The sequence below is a fragment of the Alosa sapidissima genome, chromosome 22 (genome assembly GCF_018492685.1).
Source record: "Alosa sapidissima isolate fAloSap1 chromosome 22, fAloSap1.pri, whole genome shotgun sequence".
Taxonomy (NCBI): Eukaryota; Metazoa; Chordata; class Actinopteri; order Clupeiformes; family Clupeidae; genus Alosa; species Alosa sapidissima.
Window position 1 is genome coordinate 14,397,992 of NC_055978.1, and position 17,409 is coordinate 14,415,400.

A 17,409-nucleotide genomic window follows, 5' to 3' on the forward strand; every position below is an offset into this window, starting at 1 on the left:
TGCTGTGCTCAACCTCCCACACACAAGCGCATACAAAGACAGACACACATGCACACAAATCATTTGCCGTCACGAGCACATGTCACAGGACCAATATAGAACCTACCTCATGCGGCGCACGCAGTGAAAAGCAGTTTTTCAGTGAGAGCAACACCAGCACCAGTCTAGGAGACAGGAAAGGGCAGACACAGAGAGAACAAGAGAGAGAGAGAGAGAGAGAGAGAGAGAGAACAAGAGAAAGAAAAAAAATGACATCAGTCTTCTTTTGTATTTGTCTCCTGCTGTCAGACAGTGTGGGCTTGAGCATGCTTAGAATTGCTCATCTCTATTCATCAAATGTCATGCGGATTTGTATTTTTGTACATAAACATTTCTGCTTTGCATGCATGTAGGGGCTACCTGCATGCAGATTTTGGGTGCAGCTAAATGTGGATGTGTGTCAACCCTGTCTCTAAGTGTGTCTGTATCTAAGGGGCCGTTTATACGAGAACGATTGCGAAGGAAGACGACAAAATATTTTATCATAAGTGCCTTTCGTTTACACGGCGACCCCGCCATCGGGGCTTGAAGACGCAAAAATCTGAAGACTCCTTCCAGAGTGTAGAGTTTTGAAGACGACCCGGGTTGCGTCTCCGTCTAAACGGCTAAACCAAAGATCCTTGATTACCTCTCTGGCTAAACTGTCAAATTAGAATGTCTGCGCGTGACGTACCGGGGTTCTATCACACCACCACCCAGCGGTCTGGAATGCATATCCAATTGAATATCACATACTCTTGTGTCTTCATATAAACAAAGATTTCCCCCTGAGAATGCTCGTCTAAACGCGAATAAAAAAATGAAGACGAGACGCCACTTCTGCGTCTTCTCTTTTCATCGTCACCGTATAAACGTAGCCTAAGTGTGTGTGTGTACGTGTGTGTGTCTAGCCTGAGGAAGGATCGTTGGCCAGCCTTCAGTGTACCCTGTCTTATCCCTGGTGAATGGTCACTCGGGCCAAGAGGCCAATTAGTGCGTCATCCTGCTGGCCGGCCATGCCTCCAGGGCCACTGAGTGACTGGCACAGAGACACAGATGTTTCGAGCTTCGGCTCCACGCGGCTGGCATCTCGGCTCACCATGGCGAAAAAGAAAGACTTGAGGATAAAGGAGGATCCATGGGCCAAGACGCCATAAAGGAGACTTCAGAAAAGAAGAGCATTCATGGCAAGAGATGGAGTCAGCGTGTATGGTAGTAGGAGGGAGGAGAAATGCAGAGAGAGAGAGAGAGAAAGAGAGTGAGAGAGAGATGTGGACTGGGGTTGAGATTTAGTCACCCAATGTCTTGTTCCCATTTCTTTGAGCTTGGCTAGCTGCCTGTCTGATCTGTTTAACTGAATCTGTGTCCATGCTGAGGGCCTGGCCCACGTGTGTCCTGTTCCTCCAGATGCACTGAGGGGAGACGGGGACATGTCCAGCCCCAGCTGTTGGCCTCTCTCTGGGGAGAGCAGAGCTGTTAGGCCGTGGCAGTCAGCTGGCCAGCCACAGGGATAGGAACAGAGGTCGGCTTTTAGAGGTTAGCTTAACATCATCGATGTCAGTGACAACCAGTGCATACACAATTTGAAAGAAAAATCTAATTTATTTTTAGGAGGTCGATTATGCACTACTGTATGTGACAATAAGTTTCCAACCAGAATTTCCTACACTAGTTTATCAGCCCGCTTCATCAATGAATTTCTCAAGAGGACAAGATTCCATCAATCGATAGATCCAGGCTAGGTACGGTACTCAGTAGCTAAAAGACAATACAGAGAAAACCAAGCAAAGAGATAAGGAGACTATGCACCAAAAAAAAAACTAATCACCAGGTAAGGTAATGGCCTATTCCGATAGTCTACCAAAACACACCTCACCCCTAGCTCTTTAAGTGCCCGATGGGTAAGCCAATGCATTCCCGTACACAAACCCAATTCTCCAGCCCAGGCTAATACGTATCTTGGCCCTGCTCCAGACCCGTTTCCTTCTGCCTCTCTGCTCCAGCGTCCTCCACTGACCGTTCTAATTGTATTACGGCCGTTTCTCTGGGCTGAGGGCTAAGAGCTCGCCGTGAGCCAGGTGGCGGAAGCAGACACCTCTGCCAGCACCGCTGCTGGCAAAGCGCATCTCCTCACACACCCCATAATTGCATTATTAAATACATTCCTGCGCTAGGTCAAAGAGTATAGAAGTTAGATATATATAGAGTAGAGAAAAGGTTAGATATATATTTGTTTTACACTGTAAGAAACGTTTTAATCTTGACCGATATCATTAAGTTCTATGATAGTTGTGTTGCGTTCAGTCCAAGATGGCGGAGCTGCAGCTCGGTTATGGGTGCATCTGTTGCAATGGGACGTTCTATTGAGTTTCGCCTCTTGTTACTTCTATAAGCTAGGTGAGGCGCCCTGCCAGATTTGGATCACAGTTAGCATTTCCAGAAAGTGAAAACAACTAAGTGTACGCCAAGCTACTGTGTGTACTCGATCAGCTCTTAAGTATAGGTGTCCAAAGTGGCTGGTGTCGAACAAAGGAGGAGGAAGGGGGTATTAATATTGTCACATTTTCAGTGTTTGTGAACTGCTGTCTGCTTGAGACAGTGCCACGAAGCAGCTTTATTTAGATTATGTTCTCTATGGCACAACTCCAAAAGAGCTGGACTGATACCAAAGATTTACTCCAGAAAATAGTCTAAAGCATCCATCCCTTCGGCTGAATCAGGTATTCTTTTCACACTGCTGCATGTGAAAAGCCCTGGAGCAAGAGAGAGCAGCTTCCCCCATTAGTCTGGGGAAAGTCCTCACTCCTCAAGTACCTGTCAGGCTGTGGTTAGCAGATCATGGCTATCAGTAAGGCTAACAGCTGAGGAAGTCAGACATACGGGCGGATGAATCGGAGTTGATGTTGACAGATATGGGACACTTCTGGGTGCAATGAATCTTCAAAAAACAATCAATATAGTCCATCGTTGTTGTTGTTTGGCAACCACCAGAGCCTAAGACAGCTTAGTGGCTTTATCACTCAAAGATAAAACATTAGCCAATAGATTTCACTAGAGAGGCTGTCTGGCAAGTCATTTTCCTTTAGAGTGTCATACACCATGACATGCCTTCCAATGTGAAAAGCATCATTACAAGATAAATAAATAATTAGAAATTTTGGGGAAAGCATCACTACAATATATATATATATATATTTTACTGCAAGGTACCCTTCTGCCTTGAGTAAGGCATTATACACTAGAATGAGGTAAACTTACTTCAATCCATTCACGAGTTTGTGAAAACCTGCCAAATTACCAGCCACTGATTGGTTCAGGTAGAACCAACTCACCAACACAGAACTAACTGACTGGCACAGTTCTCTGGTCTTAACTACCGTGTCCTCCCCTGACGTCTTACCGGTGTGGTCGCGTCCATGAGGCTCTGCCCCGGTCACAGCCATTACTGCTGGGGAAAAGCCGTAGGCGAGATGAGGACTGTAGAAGCCGAGGCTCAAGCTGTGCCCGCAGGCGACAGGGGAACCAAGAACGTGCGAGCGGCTGCACGCAATCTGTTTGCCTGAATAAAAACACAGGCGGTGACATAATAGGCGCCAGCATACGTCACATCACTTTCTCTTTCTTTCCCTCTCTCACGCTCACTCCTTCTCTCTCTCTCTCTCTCTCTCTCTCTCTCTTCTCTACCTCTCTCCTTTCCATGGTCAGTCTTAGACAGATTAGCAGGGTTGACTCAGATCCAGAAAGCTGCTCCAGCTACAGCTACAACCCCCCACCCCCTTCCCCCTCCCCCCTCGACGTCGCCTCCCTGACTTGTTTCCATGACGCAACGCTGAGCCTTGTTAATAATGTTAAATATTGTGTAAATTTCACTGATTGTTGTCGCCATATACACCTGCCCAGCTTCAGGCCAGAGGTTGGCCATTTTCATAAGCCTTTAAGTGTGACAAATGGAGCAATGAAAAAATAATTATATTTCAAAATATGTAAAAAATCATTGAGGAATCCAAACAGATTGCTAAGACTAAAACCACCACTTGCATTTACTTTTCACTTTTATTGTCACCAAAAGGCAATTTGCTTTGCAGCAGGTCATCAACAGACATAGAAAACATCAGCCACAAAGGCAACAAACCACATACAACATACAGGCAGATAAAAATGCAATGTGTACACAAACACAACATCAAGCATCCCTGCTTGACATCATCCATGGAAATTTGATAAACTTTGGTTCTCCATGTTCACAGATACCAAACAAAGACAAACTCGTTTAATGAAAGAGCAGACCAATTGAATTATGAGACTTGTGACCATGGTCATGAGCACAAAATGCCGGCCTCATACCAGTCGTGCCTCCAAGGCCTAGAGATTCGCATCTGCTGCCATAGGCAACCGTTTCATGGGTGACCCATCCCAACATCAACCCAGTACAAACAAAAGAAAGCCTTTTTCCTTCTGCTCACCAGCACTTGGTATGAGAGAACCTCAGCCCTCACACATAGCTCTGCAAGTACAACCCAAATGGGGCTTGACCACAGGTTTTAATTGGGCCCTATAAATCCATCCAAGGCAAATTAATGTTCTAATCTTACAGTTGCACAAAAAACAAGAAAAACACAGAGAAAGAGAGAGAGAGAGAGAGAGAGAGAGAGAGAGAGAGAAAATACTGCATTCAATTTCCATACAGCACACGACATTCTGAAAGCTGAATTGGACTCACTACAGACAGGCTGCTGGAAAAAAAGCAATCCATCTCTCAACAGAGGTCACTCAACCGTACGGGCAGCACCCTCATCCCTTCACACTCAAACAACCTCCATGCTAAATATTGTGGGATGCTTTTAAAACCTCCAATGAGTCAAGCATGGTCATAGCAGCCTCTTATTCATACCTACTCCCTTCTGTATCTCAGTAAACCCCTTCAGCATCACACACACACACACACACACACACACACACACACACAGGCACACAGACACGACACGCAGACACACACACACCCTGTTGGGTTTCCCCATGACTCACCTTTTATGCCATGAGCAGGCTTAGTCTAAATTTAGCCCAATATTAGCATTCCAGTCAAGCCTTTTAAGTCCATCACAACACAAAACAACAAAAGCCCAGAGTCTGAAAAGGAGAGGGAGGGAGTGAGAGACAGAAAGAAAGACAGAGACAGGTGTTTCCGGAGAGGTGAGGGTGTGTCGTGGCCTCGGTCGGCTGGGCGTGGGCCAGACGTCAAGCAAGGCAGCAGGATTCCAACGGGGCCGGTCCATTATCTGCCTGGCCCCTGTGTCAGGCACGCTCGGCTCGCCAGTTCCATCTTAGACCTTCCTGCAGAGACCATAAAACACCAAGCCTCGAAATGGAGGTAGGATTTACTGTCCACCATCCTATTCACTCCCGGTTGAGTATTTGTGTGAAGGCCGTCCACGGGCCAAGGGCCAGGGACTATTAAGCAGCCAGGCGAAGTGTGAATATCTCAATAAATCACCTCTATCCGGCCTGGCAACGCACAGAATGTACAGCCACAGCTGACGCAGGGGTTAATCTCTTCCCCTCCCCCTTTCGTTTGTGACAAAAAAATAAAATACAAAGAGTTCAAACCATTACAATTTCTGACTTCTTAGAGGAGAGCAAACTCTAGGGGCTAATCTGGAGGAATTCATGCTGCTAATCAGCTCATTGCAGAGACATGTAAAATGCATTAGCTGCAGACGTGGCAGCCTCGGCCGCTGCGGAGTCGCCGATGGCAGCCTCGGCCGCTGCGGAGTCGCCGAATCCTGTCAAATTAGGCCAGCAGCATCATCATCATCATCATCATCCTCCTCCTCCTCATTCACAGATCCGCACGGCAGATGCTCACCACCACTGCCACACAAATCTATCTTTGAGTGAAATCCAGATGGGAAAAAGACATAGGCCTATTGTTAGAAGACAATAAATCCCATCTTTTTAAAGTCTGAATACATTAAACATCATGTACGGGAACTCACGGCATACTGTTACATAATAAACAGCCGTTGGTGAGATAAGTCACTGCGCTCAAAAATCGCTCCAGAGCTGATTAATCCGAAATAAAGGACAGATTTGGCCGTGCTTGACAGGATTCTCTTGTTACTTAGGCTATGAAGTGGAGTGCTGGAATTCATCGAATTTGTTCTATGCCAGTTCCAAGAAGGCAAGACACTAAAAACAGGGGGATCAAAGATGGCACTGACCATGCAGGTTCCTACTTTTAATTGGGGAGTAATGAGCTAAGGACGGCATATTGCTTGGAGCATTAGGCTAAAGCACGCGGCTCAGTAGGCTAGAAGATGAAGGATGCGCAAATTCAGTAGAAGTAGAGCACAGCCAATGTCAAATCTGGACAGTCACCCAGCAGAGTCAAAAAACTAATAAATAAACATGACAGTGCACTATGATAATCTTTTTTATTATTATTTGATGTACAGAAAACAGTTTAGTTTTCAATTTCTCAGCTATGCTGAGCTGCAAACTGTTTAACAGACAGCTCACCACTCCATATATGGCAGAACTGCAAAACTTCGAAGCACTCCTGTCCAAAAAGACACTACAGTACTACCGGTACTACCTGTACTTCCAGTCAAGCTGAGAAAATTCTGCCAAACTTCTTGGCACAAGAGTGAGTGTCCAGTTCCTCTACAGTCAAACGTCCAGAGACCCTATACGATGAAGGGACATTGCACCATGTCCAACAATAATTAGTAGAGCCATCTGCAACACTAGACTCAAGAGAGACCTGACATGGAGCTCTAAGCTAATGAGCTCCTTTCAAACAGAGTGGTGTTCTGTCACACACACACACATTTTTTCCCTACTGTTTGGGATGAGACTCTTGACTCTGTAGCCTACCTGTGGAGTTAATTTCACCTGAAAATAGCTTCTGCAGTGGCATCTGGGTGAGAGACAGGTGTTAATTAACACCGTGCTTATCAGGAGAGTGCAGAATTAAACAAGAGGGTACCACAGGGCAGGCTTCAAATCATGACTGCTTTCGAGAACCTGAATGCCAACTTTAGAGTTAATGGACTGAAAGTAAGTGTTGGCTATTTGGGAGGGAAGACAATATAGCTTTCAGATGGCTTTAAAGGCAAAACAGAACCATGCTAAGGGAGCCTGGCTAGATGGAAAACAACAAAACCTTCATGTTATGTTCAGAAAGCCTCAATTGGTTTAGATAGGGCAAAGCTGCACTTGATATGAACCTCCAGCCTAATCAGGCTACAAAACCAATTTTTCATACAAAGGCACTAGGCTAGTTCATTATACACAGCCTCGGTTGATTACCCTGTCACAGTGCGGTTTGTCTGTTTGCAGGAAGAGGTAGGCTAGGGGCCGATAATGCGTTCGCTTAACCAGTCCCTCACAGATTTCAAGTCAAAAGCTGACGTTCAGTGAAGAAGCCCACAGATGACCCTACAGAACAATCATGTCTTAAGTGTGGCCCTTTAGCTTTCTGTTTTCTTGGTTTTACTGTAACCACAAGGAACAAGAGTAAAGGCAAACTACCCACAACTCACCATATTTGGTTAAATCGACACAATGTTCTAAGTTCCTTCTTGTGGATCTATTCAAGACCAAGTGTCCACTCCGCGCTTTCAATAGTCACACTATTTACCATGACTCTGACTCATTACCACCTACTGTGTTGGGCTAAAGGCTCATTCACAGACTAACTGCTGATCACTTGAGTGAGCAGATTTTTTAATGAAGTGGACATGATGTACCCAGATCCGTCTAGGTAACCCTTCAGGAAGTTTCAGCTTCCTTTAAGCTGCCCCTAAAGCAACCTACTACATCCAATACCTGTCCTTGTGCCTTCCCCTCCAGTCTGGCAGGCCATCATTTGATACCCAGCCACCCCAGCTGACCTTGTCGACAGATGCCCAGAAGACTCCCACAGCAGCCACATTCCAGAGACTGACAGAAACATAGAATGAAGAACTGTGTTCTGGCTGGCTTCTAGTTTTTTGGCTTCTCCCTATTATTTGTTGACTTAACAGTTTGTTAGGTTCCCAAACCAAACCCTAGCAATACATAGCTTGGATATAGATGTACTGAAACATGGCAGCCCCTAAAATATTCATACAAATCATTGTGAAACCACCAATCAAAAAAGTATTTGTAAAGTCCATCTGGCAACTGATCAAAAACACAGCAAGCACAATTTTTTATAACATTTCTAATATAGGATACTTATAGCATATATCTTTGTCCTTCCACTCTTGTTCAGACATGACCACTTCACAACATAAAGCTGAAGTCCACAACATCATTAGGTAAAACACTGCTGTATCTATTGCGTGAGTAATAGCTCTCTCTAATGAAATATGCTGTTCACCTTGACAAGGATGTCACAGAAAACACATTAAGGTAATCAGCAAACAGCAGCAACCATTGGTCAGATGACAGCTATGGCAAACCCCATGCCATGCCATGCCATTACAAAGCAGTGGAAAATCAAATGGGGTGGGACAGCAGGGGAGTAGAGAGCATGAGTTCACAAAGACCATACACCTGCAATGAATTCCAATCCCATCCCTCAGCACAAGACATTCTTGTATGCAAATCTTGCAATAGATAGGCCATATCGTGTCAGAGGCGCAAACAGATAACAAGTCGAGGTGCCGCTTAAGACTCAATGGAAACTTCATTTGACAGGCAAATGTCAATGCAGGACTCCAGAGGCCGAGGTCCACAATTTAACCTACTCTGTCTAAAGAGGCTGGCAGTAGCCTTTGTTATGATGCATATGCACAATGAAGGGAAACATGGAAATGTGCTATCCAAATGCACCACGGTCCTGCGCCTAACCACGTGTGAATTATTTAGGACCACACTGTTCCCATCTTGTTGTGTATGGGTTAAGGCAATGGCGGTCAAAAGCGATCAGCAATTCAGTGCAATTATAACAGCTGAGGCCTATAGAATTTCAGCTGTAATAATAAAGATAATAATCAAGGATTAAAAACACAATTGCTATATTTGCGATTATCCTTGACTGGTGATTAATCCTTAACATGCTCTGGCTTAGAACAGAATGCCTGAGACAGAGGAAAAAAACAGGTAGGAAGAGATGAATCGGAAGTAGTGTTTTGATGGAGTCAAGTTGCGGAGCACACCACCAAGTTCGCAGGGAGAAAGTGGAAACATGATATCTGAAACAGAAAGCTGAGGATGATGATATGCCAAATGGATCCCTGTATATCCATTTATACAGGCCCCAGTTAGAGTAGGGACTAAGGAGTGGACTGTACAGGATGCCAAATGGCATGGCATGGAACAAGAGGGAGCTGTTAACGCTAACATTCACAATCACAGACCAGTAACAGCCAGCCAAGACCTGAAATGCTTAACCTGTAAGCCATAGGTTACTTATTCATTGAATACATGATTATATTCATTAAACACCTTTTTAAAAGTTGGACTGACAGAAACTGTATGGTTCGAATCCAGAGATCAACCCGTTGTATGGTCAGGCTGTAACATAATATATGATAATCTATTAAATCATGTGCATCATCCTTTTGATAGCAAAGTTAACGTTTGATGCAATGTTATCCAAGTCGATTCGAGAAGCACATCGAGTCGCGAAATGCAGCTAACTTTGGTAGCATATAGATAATGTTATCGGTATTAAAATGAAATATGATTTGTAACCAAAATGGTTGATCACTTCAAACATATCAACTCTACCACGAATGCGTATCGTTTTGATTTTCACCCAAGGGAACTGGCCGAGGTTTAAATGTCTATGACAGAGGCTAATATGAATTCTCTCTAACAATAACAAACTGACTGTCCCTTCCCAAATCGTCAGATCACCAGCCGGATGGATGACCTGCAATGTCTCTTGTAAGTAAAGTTATCTAGGACCATAGTAGAGAGGACAACCACTATGACCTTCCAAAATTCAGATCTTCGTGTCAATAAAGAATGCTGTTAATGTTGGTTTGATGTCGAGGGCTTGATCATGGTGCTGACATGAAGTTACCCACTTAACGTTAGCTAACGGTAACGCTAACTAACGACTGGATGAAGGTTAGCAATATATGCTAACTAGCTATGCGAACTGGCTAAGTGACGATTTGGTCGTTTTAAACCTAACTTACCTTGTTTTGGTCGCCCGTATTATCCCGAGAATGTCCTTATTTCATCGAGGTGTGATCTGCAACCCCTTGGTGCTAGCCAGACAGTCTTACAGTTGTGGATTACTTCATCCCAGGCAGGCAGTCTGAACTAGAAAGTCTAGATAGCTAGGGATAGCTAGCTGAAATAGACGTTGCCCATAGGTTGTAACGTTAACGTTTATGTTGAGGTTAACGTGAGCTTACTCTATCTAGATGATGACTAACAGTTACTTTGGGAGAAATTCAAAAGAGGAAATTGTATCTTAGCTTGTAACTAGCCAGACTAACGTCACTGATTGAAATGATATCCATACATTGTCATCACTCCTAGCCCTGGGACGAGTGATGATAAGCCCTCGTCTGTCCGTGGTGTCTTCCTCCTAACTGCGGATCTGGGATCAGGATTCTGAGATCTGCTAGTATGCCTGAGCTTCAACGGACTGGAACCCAGCTCAGTTCTCGAGCTAGGCTACTACGCCAGAGACGCTGGCAAACGCCAGAGCCGACTCTGGTAAACGCAAGTGAAGTGAGCCATCCTGTGGTTATGTTGCGTAATAGCCTACTGACAACAAGTTGACGTCTCACACTCAAGTTTCACACATTTTACACTGTTTAACGACAGAATGAAAACAAAATAAAAACAACATGTAGGCTATTCCCGCCTGAACTAGGCCTACAAGCATAATTATGTCTCTAATAAACTAACCTGATCAGTGTAAATCTGAAGATACCATGTTCCAAGCATGGGTCAAACTATGGCTTTTTGGATCAGCACCAGCCTATTCTTCTCCACTTTAATTGAGAGAATATATTAATTTGGCCACAACTTGTGATGTTTGAGTTTTGTTGCATGTTTTTAATATGTTGTGTGTGTAAAGCATTTTGCAGACAAAATTTCAGAGTTTCAGAATCAGAAAACAGGATGGCAGGGGACAAATGTGCTTCAAAGCATTTGTGTCACTGATATAGGACATTTCGTGGATATGCAGTAGCTTATAAGATGACAGTGCTACAGAGAGCAATACATGATTCTAATGTCAATACATGATTCTAATACATACAAGCAATACATGATTCTAATTTTCTAATTTGTTTATGGTTCATCCCATTTTTATAGATCTAGTCAGGGCCCTAAATTTAAAAATGTTATCTGCTTGTGTTCTGCATTTAACTCAAGTTTTTACATAATCATTGTAACCTGGATAATCTTGTATAAAACAATTACAACTCATACTGTTGCCTATAAATAAATCTATTCTCTTGTTCTTTGTCAAGAGTTCAACATACAATATAAAATCTTGACATTTGTGTAATTGCCCATGCATTGTTTCATGGGCTACATTAAAACTGTTTGAAATGTCTCTAATCATGTTGAGTTCCTGACTGTGATTGTGCATGACCTCTTGATCCAAATATGTTGAGAACCAAACCCTCACCAGTCACCATTTCACTTCAAACAAAAAAATGATGCCACGAAAACCTCTTGATTCAAGCCAATCTAACCGCCTTGATATGAATGCACTCAGAATTTGTATTCGTTTTGAAATTGTGTGTAAAGGACAATTAAATTTACACCTTTTCCTTTTTATTGTGGAAGATGATTAGTCAATATGTTTTTTTACAAAACATTACACACAAGTCACTTTCAACCTTGAACACCAGCAACAGCATTGCCTTCCAAAATGCAAGACATTGGACACTGGTGATGAGTTGCTGTGACAACCCACATGTGCATAGCCTACAGTCACAGTATTGAATTTAAGAGAGAAAGAGAGATCTGTTTTAGCTAACAAAATATTGTATATTGTATTAGTCCATAACAGTGTAAAAGCAAGGGCTTAACCCTAGGCAAAAAGTGACAAAAGTGTTTAGATTGATCTCACATTAAAAAGGACTACAGTCTAAATTTGTGTTTATCATTTCAGTTAGATTTAGACCTATTGCTTTTTTTAGGCTATAAAGAGTTCCCTGCGTGTGAGGTGTTGTGAAATGGTCTCTTGGTGTTTTAAGCGCCCAATGTGGTCTTTCAGGCAGCGCTGCATGTAAGGCACTAGGTTGGTTAGGGTTATAGGGTTATGTGCCTTGAAGTCGACGGTGGGGGCTTAAAACACCATCGAGCTGTGAAATGAGACCATTTCAGAAAACATGAGTATAAAAACTGTAGCCTAGCCTACCAGGTCCAGGCCTGTGAAAGTACTCAAAATGTAAGTCTATTATAGGAATTTTGGCTTGAGAGGCCACATGCTAGATAATTTGAAAACGTATTGGTTTGCGCTCATCATGTTTATCATATTCACAGATAGATGCAGAAACGCGCGTTATATAGCAAATACGAGGATTTTTCCAATGGGCTAGGATGATTCTGTGGAGACATATGATGTGAAATTATGAAAATGACGTAATGCTTGGGCCATGGACACATCCCATTGACATGTTCACTGCGTTCAAGCGTTCAGCGTTGGCAGATTGGTTAGCTCTGTTTTGCATCGGCTTGCAGAAAAAGCAGCATCCCCCTCCTCCTCCTGTCCTGTTTGTTTCTGCAAGAACCTTGCTTCCCAGAATGCTTGGCGAGGTTGACCACCAAGATGGCTGACGCTATGGATGATTATGAGAAAGAAGCTGGATGTGTCCCCATTCTCCATCCAGAGGTAATATAATCGACCGACAATAATATGTTGATCATGCTACTGGAGAGTATTCGAATGCGCATTTATGTCAAGGTTTCAGAGTAAATAGCATTGTCCATCACATGCAAGCACGATTGCACACGAAAGAGAGGGCAGCTCCAATTGTATCTGTCAGGTTCCCCCTACTGCGTAATAGCATGTTAGCCAGCTAGCTGTTTAGCACTGGATATATAGCACTTCAGACGTCAGCGTTTGTTGGTTGATTATATTGCTAGCTACATGTACAACAGACCTATAATAAAATAGCTAAATGTTCATTTTGTAAAGTCTAGCTGATATCTACACTTGGTTTGTTTCGTCAGTCTTCTATTTACAACGTTAGCTAATGTTAGCTAGCTACGTTTGCCTTGTCTCCATGAAAGAGCTAGCAAATGTTAGCTGATATTAACTTGACACGGTGAATATGATGTTCCATTACAATCACGTATAAATTAATCTGAAAATGTTTTGATAGCATTTAGTGCAAGAGATGATTTGTTCAGGGAAGGGTAACGTTATATTTCGCGTGAGAATTGGTGTTGTCAGAAGTAACGGTAGCTGTACACAAACAAATCTCTTGGCTGAAAACTAACATCATTAGTTTGTTAGCTAACGTTACATTATACTGTATGCCACCAAGCGTGTTTTCATAGTTGCTAATATTAGTGTCCCGTTCTCGTTTGTTTTGTTTTGCAAGCATTGATATATAGCACCAGTGGTGACTACTGTCTTTCCTAACATCCTTTCAGGGGGAAAAATAAACTCAATAACGGTAATACTCTTGAAGGTTAGCAGCTTGAGTGAATGGCAACTGTCATGGTGGTGTCCGTTATCTGCATTGGTATCATAATATTTTGTTGTGGATGTGTGCTAAAGAAGACAAACCTTTTCTCTTATGTAGCCTACTAGTCATGAACCTTCATGGAAGGGCTTGAAGATGTATTCGTTTTTCAGGCAGGCACCATGATTACCTACATTTCCTAATTCCTCATACTCAGTTATTAGTTAGACGTTAGGACTCAGAAAGTGAATGAGATATTAATATTTATTTAAGTATGACTTGGCCTATATGGCTAGGCAGGAGGCCCATATTTAAGAAAAAAAAGACCAAGGTGTGCTTTGACAGTTCAGGTAAGATTCACAAGGAAATAGTTACTTCAGTCATAGTACATCAGTCAAATTAGGTTTGCCCAGAAAAACAAGATATGACTTCAAGAGCTCTCTTTTTAAGATGAGCTAGAAGATAAACTGTAATGAATTATTCTTAGTTTGCATTGAGTCTTATCTTATATATTGCTGAAGCTTCAGCTGCCGTAACCAACATTCTTTTGTCACTCAGACTGAACAGCTTGCCTCTTGGAGAGTGTTGAAATCCTAAACCATATCCTTTGTCTCTATGTGTGAGGCCACCCTTGTGGAATTAGTTTTGCGGGCACAAAGCTGGCATGAAAAACGGACGGAATAGGGACTCAAAAGTTCCCAATCAAGAGGTTGTAGGCCTACAAGCCGTGCAACCCCATTGAAACCTATGAAAAGACAACATTGCATCCCTACTTATGTCAAGGGAATCCATCTGTTGTAAATTCCCCCGGTGAGACACCAAAACTTCTTCTACTCATCTACTGAAATCCTGCAGTTTCAGACTGAAGTGGGTGGCCTTGTGTTTTGTTTTGCTGTGCTAAATAGCTCCGCTGTGGGTTCTGTTGGAACGTGCAGAACAGCAGGCACCTCCACTCACCCAGAGAGAGCGAGAGGGAAGGCAGGATGGGTCCGTTGCCTCGGCATGTCAGAAGCACACATTCTCGTGCTAGCACTTTCACTCTTTCCTTAGCCGATAGGTCTGCACAGTGCAGTGCACACCCAGTGGGTATTCCAAAAAACTGACGGAAAGAGAGCTCTGAGTGTTCCGCAGATGCTCGGGTGGAAGGCAGAGCCTCCTGTCACGTAGTAGTTGTGGCTGATAAGTCACCTGCTTTAGCAGAATTGGGATTGTAGGGCATAAACAGCTCAGTGTAGCCTCGCTCCTTTCCTGCAGTTAATCTTTACTTTAAAAGACAGATTCAGTGTTTGGCACTCTCCTGTGCAGTTGACATATCTCAGGGTGCACAGAGCCTTCACAAGCATCTTGGCATGGAATGTTGAATGGGGTGTAGGCCCCTCTACAGCAAATGTTTTATTCCAAGGATGGGTGAGGATTGTCACCTTTCAAACAATCACACACAATCCAGATATTCACATTATGCCAATTATGACAAATGTATGTACTTTATAATAATGTGTCCTAAATATCCCAACTATTTTAACTAATACCCACAAGAGAGTCTGCCAGATTCTTGGTGTATGTTAAGAATTGGGGGCCAAGCAGTGAAGCTGCGAAGGCACCCATTGTGTTTCTACGTTTTCTTATTATTCTTCTTTCTTCCGAATGGGAGTCTATGGCAGCCCATAGAACCGTCTGGTAAAAAGTTGTGAAATTTGGCAAACTGATTGAGGACAGTCCCATGATTAATTTCACCAAGTTTCATGTCGGCACCTCGAGCGCTCTAGCGCCACCAACAGGCCAAAGTTTAATGTGTGTTCACGCACGTAACTTTTGACCCGTTGACCCGATTGTCAAAAATTAGGTATCATTGGAATCCTTGGACCAAGCCGAGTTCAGCGCACTCTATGACATGATGGATTTTCCGCCATTTTGGATTTTGTCAAAAACCTTGAAAAAGTTTCCGATTTTCATGAAACTTAGTACATATGATCTTCAGACCAAGCCGCACAAAAGTTATCCCTTTTCGTCTTAGGAACTAAAACCGTTCTCTCGTAACAGCCAATCCAAATTTGTGGCGAAGCCGCCAAACAGGAAGTGAGCTCATATCCGCAACCATTTCATGTATCTTAACCAAACTTAGTACGTGGACTCAGGACCCCATCAGGAGAATGTTCAAAAACGATGGTGACCTTTGACCTCTAGGGGGCGCTGCAATTAGGAAAAATGTGTTTTGGCTTGTAGCTGCTGTTGTGTTTGGAATTAAAATCTACTAGTGGGGTCTGTTAATGCTGTTGGAGGTCCATAGGCTGACCCAAGCCAAATTGTGACGTCATCGTAATTGATTAGGCCGCCATATTGGATTTAATCAAAAACACCTAAACGTTTTCACAGGTCACAAAGTTTGTCCGATTTTCACGAAATTTGGTGCAGATGATCTTTAGACCAAGCCTCATAAAAGTTATCCCTTTTCGTCTTCAAAAAGGCGAAAAATAATTGGCCGTAACTAGGGCTGGGATAAACTTTATTTTTTTAAACGATTAATCTAGCGATTATTTTTTCGATGCATCGATTAATCTAACGATTCATTTTTTTCAGTCCGATTCAATTTCAATTCGATTATCGATTATCTCCCCATTGATTCACTAATAGCAACTTATACATGTTTATTTACATATCTGAATGAAAAAACATGAATTCTTTAACATTGCAATATATGTTTATTGCTCTTAAGATTCCAAAATAAAAGACTATACAAGTGCAAAGTAATGCATTCTTAGTCAGAGGTAGCATTCAATAAAGTTCAGTAGGCTAGTGTATGTCTAATTGAGTGCCTGTCATTTTAAGACGTTTGTGTGGGAATCCTTGCAATTAACATTAACACAGTTAAAAGGCTGCAGATGCGTGGATTCAGTTCAAATAACGGTTTGTACTCCTCCTTTGGACAAGCACTTTTGAGTCTTGGAAAACACTTTTCCATTTACATCGGGATTTTGCAAACATTCAGAGTCAATAAAATGAGCCCTGCATGAATAACGAATACAAGCAGCTGCAAGTAAGCATGCTAAACTTGACATCCAAACAGTATTCTAACGTTAGTTTTGAGATACTGCTTGATTGCATACTGCAACTTAACTTAGTTTAGTCTCCTCAGTGTACTATGTTGTGATAAGACCTTAGCAGACTTTACTTTAACTTAATGCAGCAGTTTTGAACAAATTTGCGCAGCATGGTCACAATGCTAAGCGGATTTAATCAAGTAAATTTAGCCCACTGTGTTCTATGCAGTGCTTTTATGTGGCAACAACAATCCTTCAACAATCGTGAATATTTTGTTAAATGCACATGCAGAGGAGGAGCAACGGGCTTGTTACGAGAGAGAGCGGGCGAGGAAAGGCTGTGTGAGTAAAAAGTGCAGCTCAATGAAATTGTTATATCTTATCTTTAATTTAAATAGTAGGCCTACAACATAGAACATCAATGTGTGGTGGCCGGTTTTGATTTCGTGGTGCCCAGCCACAGATTAGTCTGGAACGTATGGAAAACACTGAAGGTGTAAAATTAAAAATATTTAGCAGCACACGTTATGCTTGACGATTCGACGCTCATATTTTTCGCCGACGTATTTTTTGCGTCGACGTCATCGATTACGTCGACGGGTTGTCCCAGCCCTAGCCGTAACAGCCAATTAAGATTGTCGGCAAAGCCGCCAAACAGGAAGTGAAGTGATATCTCAGCAAGGTTTTCTCGTTTCTCGTAAGACTAAACTTACCACATGTGCTCAGGACCCAATAAGGAGGAGGCTTAAGAAATT

The 17,409-nt window shown here is 42.8% G+C and overlaps 2 protein-coding genes across 2 annotated transcripts in view; one reads left to right on the top strand and one right to left on the bottom strand.

Annotated features, from left to right (window-relative positions):
• Positions 1-10,556, bottom strand: part of osbpl8 (oxysterol binding protein-like 8) — an 85,276-nt gene extending 74,720 nt beyond the window's left edge. Inside the window, 2 exon segments of the mRNA XM_042078471.1 lie at positions 107-164; positions 10,152-10,556. The gene's annotated coding sequence lies outside the window, so the exon portion shown is untranslated.
• Positions 10,557-12,684: 2,128 nt separating this feature from the next.
• zdhhc17 (zinc finger DHHC-type palmitoyltransferase 17) overlaps positions 12,685-17,409 on the top strand; it is a 38,027-nt gene continuing 33,302 nt past the window's right edge. The window contains exon 1 of the mRNA XM_042079673.1: positions 12,685-12,817. Within this exon, the coding sequence (XP_041935607.1) occupies positions 12,755-12,817 (63 nt within the window). The 5' untranslated portion in view covers positions 12,685-12,754. The remainder of the gene's footprint in view (positions 12,818-17,409) is intronic.